Source organism: Haliotis rufescens, unplaced genomic scaffold (genome assembly GCF_023055435.1).
Source record: "Haliotis rufescens isolate VD_foot unplaced genomic scaffold, xgHalRufe1.0.p SCAF_14, whole genome shotgun sequence".
NCBI lineage: Eukaryota > Metazoa > Mollusca > Gastropoda > Lepetellida > Haliotidae > Haliotis > Haliotis rufescens.
This window is the reverse complement of record NW_025963824.1, coordinates 3,451,903-3,466,286: the sequence shown is the minus strand read 5'-3', so window position 1 is coordinate 3,466,286 and position 14,384 is coordinate 3,451,903. Positions and strand designations below refer to the sequence as shown.

The following is a 14,384-nucleotide window of genomic DNA, read 5'->3' as shown; positions in this document are numbered from 1 at the left end:
CACACATACATGCACGTCGCTGTAGGGGTGCAATAATCTTGGACGCGACGTTAAACCCAACCCTCACCTCACCCATCTTGATGTCGTCTAAAGTCTGGCTGCCCTACATGAAAGTTTGTAGTTGTTCCCCCACACAAGACCTCATACAATATAACCATTAAGTGTAAGCATCACAGTTGTTGCACTACAAATATTGTTTGATAAAAGAACTTGACATAAATAACATATCAATACCGTCACATATAACGTCAGTACGTAATTTGAGGAAGAAGTCTTCCAACTTATGCACCGGTACTATACACTTTTCACTTGACTTTAAAACATGAAAGACATGTCCATTCCTCCTTTGTACATGATTCCATATCACCATTAAAATCCACACAAAGAGAGACATGTTGCTTGGGACATTTGTTACTAAACTTGGTGGGGGCACGGGTGGCCCAGTCGTCTAAGACGCCGCGAGTTGCGTCTCTTGGGCACGCCAGAAACCTAGGATTGTGGGTTCGTACCCGGTTCGCCCCGATTATGTTTCTTGGTTTGTCAGCACCGTACCCGTGCTCGTGGGTTTCACCGAAGTTGTAAACGTCTGAGATTCGCATCACTTCGGGCTTTCCTCCCACATTAAGCTGACACGCCGTGATATAACTGTAATACTGTTAAAATCGGCGTTAAACCCAACGCACTCACTCACTGCTAAACCTGGTGACCATAGTTGCATCTTAATGTTCAGAGGTTGTCAGCATCATACCCGTGTCTAAGACATTCATCTCTTCGAGCTTCCCGCCCACATTAACCTGACATGCCTAGATATAACTGGCATACTGTTGAACCCAGCTCACTGACTCACTCACTCCTCAGAGGTTCAGGACCATTTCTCAAAAATGAAAAACGAAATACTCTCCACAAGACTGTTTGACAAGGGGGATGACTTCAACTTCCCAAGTGTCACCTTTCCTTGGATATTGAACATTGACCTGATTTCCCAAGGGGCAAACATGAATACCTTGCACCTGTTCGGGTGCTCGAGCTGTTGCAGTTGAGCTTTGCATTGTGTGCACTGGTTACAAGCTTAGAAGGAGGTTGGTCAGTGTATGACACAATTGGAATGGTCATTGTCCTATCATGCAACAGATGCCCCAGCAGCTTCAGTTAAGGAAGTGTTTTATCAACATTGTCCAGCCAAGATGTGGCTGCTATGGCAGCAGATATACAACATACCTATTGCCTTATTAGCTTCAATCAAGGAAATGTTTTATCATTTATCCCGCCGAGGTGTGGTCAATATGTAGGTATATCGATCAAGAAGTAGTCTCATGGCGTGACTGATTGCACATTTGCCTCGTACCCTGTTATTATCGGCTAAACTCAGCTACTGAGATCACTAGTCTTGTCTTCTACATACAAAGTAAGTACATACAAAGTAGTACTCGCTGATTTCAAATCCTTATCTATTCGATACTTCGTATTTTGTACACTGTTTATTCCTTCACTTAAGGATGACTGATCGGTGTGCCAGCCAATCGTTTGGCATAGATCTCACCATATACCTCTGACAGCAAGATCAGGGGCTTATATTTGTCAACAGTCGTGGTGTCCCCGGACTGAACATGTACATAGTCACGAAGGAATTGGAGATGACAATGCTCCAAGGTGAAGGATGGGTTGATATCAAACAAGGCAGAAGCACAGGCATTATATACCGTTTGGTGTGAAAATCCTGTGATGTCTCCTTTGGTGAAAAACGTACCACGGAATCTTCTGACAGCCATGACAACTGATGTTCGCGTTTTTATTGGAACAACACCTTTCGCTGTCTTCAAGAGATCTTCAAGGATTGAGTTCTCAGATCTTTCTAACTCACGCAAATTCAACTTATCTGAACACAGGAACATTAGAACAAGCGCAGCCGGCTGCTCATTCATGCATTGAAGAATTGAGACAAGTTCCTCTCTTAAGTAATGGAAAGGATCCCGGAAGAAATCTTCACAATGGCGTTGAAAATTCAGGTATTCAACAAATAGTTTGCATGTTTGAGGAAATCCAAGAGAGGACTGATCAAACTTACAGATTGTATCTACATCAAATGATGTTTGATCATGTTTACAATGATTCATGAAGATGGCCTTCTTCTCCTCTACTGTGTATTGGCAGGATGACGTATATGTCAAGTCAAAACTTGAAGAGCCTTTGAAGAAAAAGGTGTCCAGTTCCCCAAGTTGTGGTATTCTGCTTTTAGCATCGTGGATGTTTGTTGTGAAAATGGCGTACACCCTTGTTTTTTTTCTGGCAGATGATCGCTTACCGCTTTTCGTTTCAGACCTGGATGAGAATTTTACAAAATATTGTTGGAGTTCCTGGAGAAGGTCTCGAAGGTGAGATACATCTTTCAAGTCTTGTGTCCTGAATATGTCGTGAAATATGAAACACACATCCTTTCCAAGACCAATGTGTTCAGACAGCTTGAATCTGCAAACGTCAGCAACATACATCAGTTGAAATCCCAGTTCTTGATAATGTGCCCCCAACATGACAGCAATGGATTTCTTTCCGCCCCCTGCCGCACCACTCATTGTCACGTGTCCGCACTTCTCCAGCATGTCCTTCACTATCCAGTAGATGGAGGTCTTCACGAAGGACTTCTTCGTTTCTGCAATCTCATTGTCCAGTAATTCTACCAGGTAAATCAGAGGATTTAAATTATGATAATGCACTTCCCAACCAATACATGTCACTAATAGCACTGCTCCCTTACTCTCATGTAGCACACGCCAAGCATTTTCTTATCCTTGCATTGGCAACACATATTTAATGTTATTACTTTGGTGCTGTTGTTTGATTACATGTGTTAGCGAATGTATGTTCTTTGCCCCTGGACTGGATTATGTGTTATAAATGCAAATATACTCGACACATTTAGAGCCAAAGGCTCTGTAGCTCACCTGATTTATAAAGGAATAATTGCATGGCACTTATTTGCAATGTATAGAAGAAAACGCAGTGCAACATATTCTAGGAAAAATGACAATGACATTTAATTTTAGAAAGATTAGTAATTGCCATTATAGTTATCTTTGTTTATTGTTCCAGTGTTGCACCATGTTTTATTCCATAGTTACCTTTGTTTATTGTTCCAGTGTTGCACCATGTTTTATTCCATAGTTACCTTTGCTTATTGTTCCAGTGTTGCACCATGTTTTATTCCATAGTCACCTTTGTTTATTGTTCCAGTGTTGCACCATGTTTTATTCCATAGTCACCTTTGTTTATTGTTCCAGTGTTGCACCATGTTTTATTCCATAGTTACCTTTGTTTATTGTTCCAGTGTTGCACCATGTTTTATTCCATAGTTACCTTTGTTTATTGTTCCAGTGTTGCACCATGTTTTATTCCATAGTTACCTTTGCTTATTGTTCCAGTGTTGCACCATGTTTTATTCCATAGTCACCTTTGTTTATTGTTCCAGTGTTGCACCATGTTTTATTCCATAGTTACCTTTGTTTATTGTTCCAGTGTTGCACCATGTTATATTCCATAGTTACCTTTGTTTATTGTTCCAGTGTTGCACCATGTTTTATTCCATAGTTACCTTTGCTTATGGTTCCAGTGCTGCACCATGTTTTATTCCATAGTTACCTTTGCTTATGGTTCCAGTGTTGCACCATGTTTTATTCCATAGTTACCTTTGTTTATTGTTCCAGTGTTGCACCATGTTTTATTCCATAGTTACCTTTGCTTATTGTTCCAGTGTTGCACCATGGTTTATTCCATAGTTACCTTTGTTTATTGTTCCAGTGTTGCACCATGTTTTATTCCATAGTTACCTTTGTTTATTGTTCCAGTGTTGCACCATGTTATATTCCATAGTTACCTTTGCTTATTGTTCCAGTGTTGCACCATGTTTTATTCCATAGTTACCTTTGCTTATGGTTCCAGTGTTGCACCCTCCCTTTGATTCCATAGTTACCTTTGCTTATGGTTCCAGTGTTGCACCCTCCCTTTGATTCTATAGTTACCTTTGCTTATGGTTCCAGTGTTGCACCATGTTTTATTCCATAGTTACCTTTGCTTATGGTTCCAGTGTTGCACCCTCCCTTTGATTCCATTTTTCCCTTGATTGATTCCTTTACTCCCAATTCTGATGAAAAAAGTAAATGAAAAAAAAAAAATTATTAGCATCGTTGGTGATACATAATTTGTAAAGTTGTAAAGTAAGACATATCATTTGAACATTTTCAATCATCTTAGTTATTTAATATAAAATATCAACTCCACAGAACAACCAGTCTTGTCTAGCCGACAAAACAGTTTCCAGTGGGCACAAAAGAAAATTAGAAAACTGTATGAATGAATCAATGAAAATTGGTTTAAAGTCATGCTGTTGTGTCCAATAGGTTAGGTGAGGTGAGGTCAAGTGAATGCGGATTGACGTCACGTTGTTGCGTCAAATAGGTATGGTGGGGTAAAGTGAGTATAACGTCAGGTTGTTGTGTCAAATAGGTGTGGTGGGGTAAAGTGAGTATAACGTCAGGTTGTTGCGTCAAATAGGTGTGGTGGGGTAAAGTGAGTATAACGTCACGTTGTTGCGTCAAATAGGTATGGTGGGGTAAAGTGAGTATAACGTCACGTTGTTGCGTCAAATAGGTATGGTGGGGTAAAGTGAGTATAACGTCAGGTTGTTGTGTCAAATAGGTGTGGTGGGGTAAAGTGAGTATAACGTCACGTTGTTGCGTCAAATAGGTGTGGTGGGGTAAAGTGAGTATAACGTCACGTTGTTGCGTCAAATAGGTATGGTGGGGTAAAGTGAGTATAACGTCACGTTGTTGCGTCAAATAGGTATGGTGGGGTAAAGTGAGTATAACGTCAGGTTGTTGTGTCAAATAGGTGTGGTGGGGTAAAGTGAGTATAACGTCACGTTGTTGCGTCAAATAGGTATGGTGGGGTAAAGTGAGTATAACGTCAGGTTGTTGTGTCAAATAGGTATGGTGGGGTAAAGTGAGTATAACGTCACGTTGTTGTGTCAAATAGGTATGGTGGGGTAAAGTGAGTATAACGTCAGGTTGTTGCGTCAAATAGGTATGGTGGGGTAAAGTGAGTATAACGTCACGTTGTTACGTCAAATAGGTATGGTGGGGTAAAGTGAGTATAACGTCAGGTTGTTGTGTCAAATAGGTGTGGTGGGGTAAAGTGAGTATAACGTCACGTTGTTGCGTCAAATAGGTGTGGTTGGGTAAAGTGAGTATAACGTCACGTTGTTACGTCAAATAGGTATGGTGGGGTAAAGTGAGTATAACGTCAGGTTGTTGTGTCAAATAGGTATGGTGGGGTAAAGTGAGTATAACGTCAGGTTGTTGCGTCAAATAGGTGTGGTGGGGTAAAGTGAGTATAACGTCAGGTTGTTGTGTCAAATAGGTGTGGTGGGGTAAAGTGAGTATAACGTCAGGTTGTTGTGTCAAATAGGTATGGTGGGGTAAAGTGAGTATAACGTCACGTTGTTGTGTCAAATAGATATGGTGGGGTAAAGTGAGTATAACGTCAGGTTGTTGTGTCAAATAGGTATGGTGGGGTAAAGTGAGTATAACGTCAGGTTGTTGCGTCAAATAGGTGTGGTGGGGTAAAGTGAGTATAACGTCACGTTGTTGCGTCAAATAGGTATGGTGGGGTAAAGTGAGTATAACGTCACGTTGTTGCGTCAAATAGGTGTGGTGGGGTAAAGTGAGTATAACGTCAGGTTGTTGCATCAAATAGGTATGGTGGGGTAAAGTGAGTATAACGTCACGTTGTTGCGTCAAATAGGTGTGGTGGGGTAAAGTGAGTATAACGTCAGGTTGTTGCATCAAATAGGTATGGTGGGGTAAAGTGAGTATAACGTCAGGTTGTTGTGTCAAATAGGTATGGTTGGGTAAAGTGAGTATAACGTCAGGTTGTTGTGTCAAATAGGTGTGGTTGGGTAAAGTGAGTATAACGTCAGGTTGTTGAATCGAATAGGTGTGGTGGGGTAAAGTGAGTATAACGTCAGGTTGTTGCATCAAATAGGTGTGGTTGGGTAAAGTGAGTATAACGTCAGGTTGTTGCATCAAATAGGTGTGGTGGGGTAAAGTGAGTATAACGTCAGGTTGTTGCATCAAATAGGTGTGGTTGGGTAAAGTGAGTATAACGTCAGGTTGTTGCATCAAATAGGTGTGGTTGGGTAACGTGAGTATAACGTCAGGTTGTTGAGTCAAATAGGTCAGGTGAGGTGAATGAGGTTTAACGTCTCGTTGTCTCAGGTGAGGTGAGGTGAATGAGGTTTAACGTCTCGTTGTCTCAGGTGAAGTGAGGTGAATGAGGTTTAACGTCTCGTTGTCTCAGGTGAGGTGAGGTGAATGAGGTTTAACGTCTCGTTGTCTCAGGTGAGGTGAGGTGAATGAGGTTTAACGTCTCGTTGTCTCAGGTGAGGTGAGGTGGATCAGATTTAAAGTCACATGGTGTCAAATAGGTGTAGGTGAGGTGAATGAGGTTTAACGTCTCGTTGTCTCAGGTGAAGTGAGGTGAATGAGGTTTAACGTCTCGTTGTCTCAGGTGAAGTGAGGTGAATGAGGTTTTACGTCTCGTTGTCTCAGGTGAGGTGAGGTGAATGAGGTTTAACGTCTCGTTGTCTCAGGTGAGGTGAGGTGAATGAGGTTTAACGTCTCGTTGTCTCAGGTGAGGTGAGGTGGATCAGATTTAAAGTCACATGGTGTCAAATGGGTGTAGGTGAGGTGAATGAGGTTTAACGTCTCGTTGTCTCAGGTGAAGTGAGGTGAATGAGGTTTAACGTCTCGTTGTCTCAGGTGAAGTGAGGTGAATGAGGTTTAACGTCTCGTTGTCTCAGGTGAGGTGAGGTGAATGAGGTTTAACGTCTCGTTGTCTCAGGTGAGGTGAGGTGAATGAGGTTTAACGTCTCGTTGTCTCAGGTGAGGTGAGGTGAATGAGGTTTAACGTCTCGTTGTCTCAGGTGAGGTGAGGTGAATGAGGTTTAACGTCTCGTTGTCTCAGGTGAAGTGAGGTGAATGAGGTTTAACGTCTCGTTTTTTCAAATAGATGAGTTGAGGTGAGATGAATGAGGTTTAACGTAACGTTTTTGTGTAAAATGAAGTACATTTTTTAACTTTCACATTAATGGATTGTAGTAATTGACTTTATATAGAAAAAGCAGATATATACACATCAGCCAATCTTTCCTCTAGGGCCTCGGTGTAGAGATCCGACAAGTAAACACGTGGCTCGTACTTGCTGACGACGGTTGTGTCCCCTTGTCCACCTTGTACATACTCATCGAGGAATTGTGCACGGCAGTGCTTCAGGACAAAGGAAGGGTTGATATCAAACAGGGCACAAGCACACGCATTATATACGGTACGATGTGAAAACCCTGTAATGTCTCCTTTGGTGAAAAAAGTACCCCGGAATTGTCTGATTGCCATGGCAACTGCTGTCCTGGATGATATGTGTACTACATCCTCCACTGATGCGAAGATAGCCTCCAGCACTTGGTTGTCAGACTGACTTTCTACTTGGTGAATGTTGAGGTCATCGTCACTCAGAAACATCACAATCAGGGCAGCAGCCTTGTCATTAAGGCCTTGAAGAATTGTCAGAAGTTCTTCCCTAAGATAACGGAAAGGCGCCTGAAAAAAGCGTTCCGAATATTTTTGAAAGTTTTGAAATTCGAAAAAAAGTTTGCACGTTTGAGGAAAGCCTAGGAAAGTTTGTTCAAATTGACAAATCTTGTCCACGTCTAATGCTATTTGACGATTTTTACAATGCTGGAGAAATATTTCCTTCTTCTCTTCAACTGTGTATGACATGTCTGTCAAGTCAAGGAATGAAGGTCCTTTGAAGAAGATGTTTTCTTGTTCCTCAAGTTGGGATATTCCAGTTTTGACATTATGCATGTTTGTGGTAATAATAGCATAAACCTTGTACCTAAGTCGCTCGCCTGTTTCACGTTCATCCATGTCTTCACCCTGACATTGTCGGAGGTCCCGCAGCATGTCCCGGAGCTGGGAAACGTCCTGTGAGAAGTCTAGCGTCCTCAATATGTCATGAAATATAAAACACACATCCTTCTCAAGGCCAATGTATTCAGACAGCTTGAATCTGCAAACGTCAACAACATGAACCAGTTGAAATCCCTGTTCTTGATAATGTGCCCCCAACATGACAGCAATGGATCTCTTCCCTCCACCTGCCGCTCCACTCATTGTCACGTGCCCGCACTTCTCCAGCATGTCCTTCACTGTCCAGAAGATGGAGGTCTCCAGGAAGACCTCTTTAGTTTTGGCTATTTCTCGGTCCAATGCATCTGTTGAATAATATTATCATTTAGACAGTTAAATTTCATATTTCATATGATGAGTGTCAGCATGAAGTACTTACTGTAATTATGGCATGGAGATTACCTATAATGTATCAGTTATAACCTCCTGAATGATTTCGTATTTGCGAATGACACAAAGGTCCTCTCTGGGTATGGTAATTGCGACAGCATTGTTTCCATCATGTGATATGAGACATTAAGAAAGGAGTTTAATTTGAGAATGTATGACCACAAAGGCTACATATTAATGCCTACAGACACGCAGTGACTGAAGGGATGGCAATACATTGTTCATTTGATCAAAACTACGATGGCATCACCGAAAAATGATTTGTTGTAGGTCGATAACAATTCCTAAAGTTACTGAAGTGATATTTCGTGTTTACAGACTGTACATTAAAATGTGGTTGCATACAGTTAAATTGCATATTTCATATAACGGGTCATCATGAGGTACTGTAACGGATTTTTTGAGAGCTGACATGAAATATGCAAGTTATGATGATAAACGATTCCGAATATTGCTGATGACACAAAGGTCTTGTATTTGTACTTGGAATAGATATGTTTCCATCCTTCAAAAGGATAAATTGAAATTGAGTTAACTGAAGGCAGTAATACCTTCAGACAAGCCACACAGAGACGTGCGTTTGATACAAACAAACAACCGGGGAAACACAAAAAAGTGTTTGTTTATAGGTCGTAAACAATTCCAAAACTAACAGAAGTGATATTTAATACTGGCTGACTTTACGATGAAATGCGGTTGGATATATGAAAAACAACCCCTACCTTTGCCCATGACTCCAGTGTTGCCAGAGCTTCCTCTTGGCCCTTGGTCTACAGAGTCAGGATGTGGAACTTCACTTGTTTCTGTGTCAAGAAATAAAAGTAAAATGTGTTTATGGCCAGGAATTTTAAATGAAATCATCCTTACTCTGCTGTTTACGATTCAATCTGCACATCAGAGGACTAGACGAACATGGGGTGAGTGAGTGTTGTTTATGATTCAACCTACAGCAGGTGACTGGGCACATCAGAGGACTAGACGAACAAGGAGTGAGTGAGTGTTGTTTATGATTCAACCTACAGCAGGTGACTGGACACATCAGAGGACTAGACGAACAAGGGGTGAGTGAGTTTTGTTTATGATTCAACCTACAGCAGGTGACTGGGCACATCAGAGGACTAGACGAACAAGGGGTGAGTGAGTGTTGTTTATGATTCAACCTACAGCAGGTGACTGGACACATCAGAGGACAAGACGAACAAGGGGTGAGTGAGTGTTGTTTATGATTCAACCTACAGCAGGTGACTGGACACATCAGAGGACTAGACGAACAAGGGGTGAGTGAGTGTTGTTTATGATTCAACCTACAGCAGGTGACTGGGCACATCAGAGGACTAGACGAACAAGGAGTGAGTGAGTGGTGTTTATGATTCAACCTACAGCAGTTGACTGGGCACATCAGAGGACTAGACGAACAAGGGGTGAGTGAGTGTTGTTTATGATTCAACCTACAGCAGGTGACTGGGCACATCAGAGGACTAGACGAACAAGGGGTGAGTGAGTTTTGTTTATGATTCAACCTACAGCAGGTGACTGGACACATCAGAGGACTAGACGAACAAGGGGTGAGTGAGTGTTGTTTTATGATTCAACCTACAGCAGGTGACTGGGCACATCAGAGGACTAGACGAACAAGGGGTGAGTGAGTGTTGTTTATGATTCAACCTACAGCAGGTGACTGGGCACATCAGAGGACTAGACGAACAAGGGGTGAGTGAGTGTTGTTTATGATTCAACCTACAGCAGGTGACTGGACACATCAGAGGACTAGACGAACAAGGAGTGAGTGAGTGTTGTTTATGATTCAACCTACAGCAGGGGACTGGACACATCAGAGGACAAGACGAACAAGGGGTGAGTGAGTGTTGTTTATGATTCAACCTACAGCAGGTGACTGGGCACATCAGAGGGCTAGACGAACAAGGGGTGAGTGAGTGTTGTTTTATGATTCAACCTACAGCAGGGGACTGGGGACATCGGAGGACATGGCGAACAAGGGGTGAGTGAGTGTTGTTTTATGATTCAACCTACAGCAGGTGACTGGGCACATCAGAGGACAAGACGAACAAGGGGTGAGTGAGTGTTGTTTTATGATTCAACCTACAGCAGGGGACTGGGGACATCGGAGGACATGGCGAACAAGGGGTGAGTGAGTGTTGTTTTATGATTCAACCTACAGCAGGGGACTGGGGACATCGGAGGACATGGCGAACAAGGGGTGAGTGAGTGTTGTTTTATGATTCAACCTACAGCAGGTGACTGGGCACATCAGAGGACAAGACGAACAAGGGGTGAGTGAGTGTTGTTTTATGATTCAACCTACAGCAGGGGACTGGGGACATCGGAGGACATGGCGAACAAGGGGTGAGTGAGTGTTGTTTTATGATTCAACCTACAGCAGGGGACTGGGGACATCGGAGGACAAGACGAACAAGGAGTGAGTGAGTGTTGTTTTATGATTCAACCTACAGCAGGGGACTGGGGACATCGGAGGACATGGCGAACAAGGGGTGAGTGAGTGTTGTTTTATGATTCAACCTACAGCAGGGGACTGGGGACATCGGAGGACATGGCGAACAAGGGGTGAGTGAGTGTTGTTAATGATTCAACCTACAGCAGGTGACTGGACACATCAGAGGACTAGACGAACAAGGGGTGAGTGAGTGTTGTTTATGATTCAACCTACAGCAGGTGACTGGCCACATCAGAGGACTAGACGAACAAGGAGTGAGTGAGTGGTGTTTATGATTCAACCTACAGCAGGTGACTGGGCACATCAGAGGACTAGACGAACAAGGAGTGAGTTTTGATTCATACATTTTCCATAAATATCACAGAAACGTGCTCAATCACTGTGTCCATATGGTGAATCGAACGCTTTAAACACAGGCTACCCCATCGCTCCTTAAGAACAAGACATCATCAAATTGTTTATATATCTCATTTACGGAAAAGCCACCATTAATTGGCTAGTGGCTATAAAATAGAGGATTCATCACGAGTGTTTTTTAATATGGGAAATATCAACCGAGTCTTAGTTAATCGGTATTTGCCGAGCCTTTGGCGAGGCAAATACCGATAAACGGGACGAGGTTGATATTTCCCATATTAAAAAACACGAGTGATGAATTCTATTTATCATTTTCACATTTTTGCTTCCAAATTAAGGAATATTTGCATTAAACATTAACATCAGCAACTTGTCGAAATCTTACGTATAGATCGTGCGTGGTGATACATGTTTTCCATAGCCATGTAAACCAAAATAAACAATTCGCTGAGAAAAAGAGTTCCTCGGATTATTTTAAACAAAATACTTGAACAGACTTTTGCAGAATAATTGAATAACTTTAATAACCGTAACAACAACGATTCTGTGTAATCTGATTATATCTCTTGTGTAACTTCACTTATAATATATAGTTTCAAATCAAACCGCTCGCTCTTCCGGTTATCTAATTTGCATATCTAATTTGCATACTCATGTCATTGGGGTATGACATACATGTGTTTATGTCATAAGCTTATGTCATGGATAAATGCTTAAGTTAAATGATAATACCATCTACTTACCGCCTTTTTTAAACGGGCTATCAATCAACGCCACTACAAAGAAAAGAAGTTTGATTGATAAAAGAACTAACATCAAAATACAAATAATGCCCCACATTGTTCGAGCGCTGCACAATGCATTCAGAGATATCCAATTGACACAAACTACAATCTAGCCATCTGACACGTTTACTTTCAAGTTGGATTTTAATAATAGTAATAACTGGCACATCAATGCAAACCGATTTCTGACATTAAGTCTTGCTTGGAGCCTGGTAACATGCATAGCTTCGTATATGAAGAAAGCAATCATATTCAACGTAACCGAGTTAAACTAGTAACTACAACTAAAATGGATAATACTCACTTTCTTCTCGACAACTAAAACAAAAAAAGCAAGATAGATTGACATGATACCTTAGATGGTTAGATATGGTTATTACGATATATTACAACACATCTCCAGGTGAAATTCTAAGTTTTTGGAAAAGCATTTTACTTATTTCATTTTATATATATATATATCAGATTTTTGTTTTAAGATATTAGGTATTTGCTAATGGCTTAATGCACAATGAGTTCACGATACGTGGCAAAAACATTTCCACAATCATTAGACATCTCTGCTAAAAGAGCTTTCTGTCGTACGATTCTGTCCAAATCCAAAGCCTGAGTTTATCACGGTCAATAAGTACTGATACTTAATGATACCAGGCTTCACAACCGTCACAAACACACGCAAAGCAAAGGTAAATATTCGTGGGAACGTATGGTAAAAGTCAAAATAAGTATTTGCATCGGACATCATTTGGACACTCAAATGTGTATATGTCCTTACTAAAGTCTTATGTAACAAGACAAATAAAGAAACATCATTTGTAAACAATTGGCATCAAATCTGGCGCTACTGTCAGCTCGTGTCAAAGATTTGCTCATATCGAATAATCAAACTGAACCACCATTAAAAACCCAGAAATCAACATTTATTACATATTTTAGTCATACAAGTTAAAGTTGTTATTCAGTAAAATTTAAACATTTTAAACAAAATTCAGCCGTACTGTGTTACTTCAACCTCACTGCTCCACACTCCTTACTATTATTATTATTATTATTATTATTATTATTATTTACGGATTAAAATTAAAAATGAAGCAAAGAGGGTTTGGGTGATCCTGGCACAGTCAGGCTGGTTAGGCTCATCATCAGCTCAGGGCCCTTGCCCCCTCTACACGCAGCCCAGACAGGGAATGGGACTTCTCCTAGGAAGCGCTGCCTAGTCCAACCCACCCAGAGCATTTCGGGGAATGTGAAGACTCCCCAACACTGCAGCCTTCTGTATTACCCAGATTGTCAGGAGGGCTGTATATTTCTGGTAGCAAACCCGTGTACTCTCCCAATGTCAGTCAACAGATTGGGAGGTACCAAACCTAAGGCACCGGGAACAATTGGGAGTCGGACAACTTGTTGCTTGGGATGCAAGCGTAAAATTTCGAAAGCGAGGCCTGCATATTTGCCATGGTTTTTTTCTGAATCTTGTCAATCACCTAGTGTCAAAAGGGACAGAAAATTCAATGATGTAAATGATTTCATTGGATTTATCAAAAAGGTTCCTTGGCCTGGATACGTCTGAGGCTGTATACCGGCCTATTCCAAAGATTTTTGTATTCATCATTTTCCATGACGCCCTCTACATATTCCGGGTCATACCATGGATGGACCTCTGTGTCAAAAGCACAAGCATGGCAGAGTTGGCGAAGACCGTAGTTTACCGTATTTCAGGTATCAAGGCGTCAGCTTCAAGCTGGGGAAAGCCCAAAGTGATAGAAATCGTTCCCAGTTACGTCCTTGGTGAAGCCAAAGTAGAGTAAACTACGGTTGTAACGAACTCATAGGGAACCACTAATTTTAGTTCGTAATAACTGCAGTTCGTTATAAGCATATATACAACATATACAACAAATGGCCCGGACTAAAAAATAATTTCGTTATATCGGTCACTTCGTTAAAAGCATATTCGTTATAAACGTAGTTTACTGTTCATGGGTATAGTTCTCACAAACCACGGCTAATCATAAGATCAGCCTGGAATTCGGGTAAAAATATATACAACATATCATTGAAAAATAAATTCAGAAGTACACAACAATAATTAAATTTTCGTTGTGTTCATTGAAATTCCTGCATTTTGATTAGCTGAATTGGTCAGGTGTTATTGCATTTATTCCCAATGAATGTAATATATTAAGCCACGCCCATCGAGGCGCACTACTTTTATTACTGAGGAATGTCGGGGAATGCCCTTTCGAGGGAATTCCCTTTCTACTCACATGCATCGTCATGTATATGACATTTAGCGACATTCATGAATATTCATTGTCCAAACTATCCTTTGTAACCAAAGGCAGAGAGTGAATGAAACAG

General features: G+C 41.3%; 1 protein-coding gene across 3 annotated transcripts in view; it reads right to left on the bottom strand.

The window, feature by feature from the left end:
* Positions 1–571: 571 nt before the first annotated feature.
* LOC124127908 overlaps positions 572–14,384 on the bottom strand; it is a 51,696-nt gene continuing 37,883 nt past the window's right edge. The window contains exons 6-11 of one of the 3 annotated variants that reach the window (XM_046491301.2): positions 12,328–12,341; positions 11,982–12,014; positions 9,131–9,211; positions 7,183–8,323; positions 4,061–4,135; positions 572–2,671 (exon numbers count right to left, since the gene is read on the bottom strand). In XM_046491301.2, the coding sequence (XP_046347257.1) occupies positions 2,656–2,671; positions 4,061–4,135; positions 7,183–8,323; positions 9,131–9,211; positions 11,982–12,014; positions 12,328–12,341 (1,360 nt within the window). In that variant the 3' untranslated portion in view covers positions 572–2,655. The remainder of the gene's footprint in view (positions 2,672–4,060; positions 4,136–7,182; positions 8,324–9,130; positions 9,212–11,981; positions 12,015–12,327; positions 12,342–14,384) is intronic. The other 2 variants (XM_046491302.2, XM_046491303.2) reach the window with 2 other exon arrangements.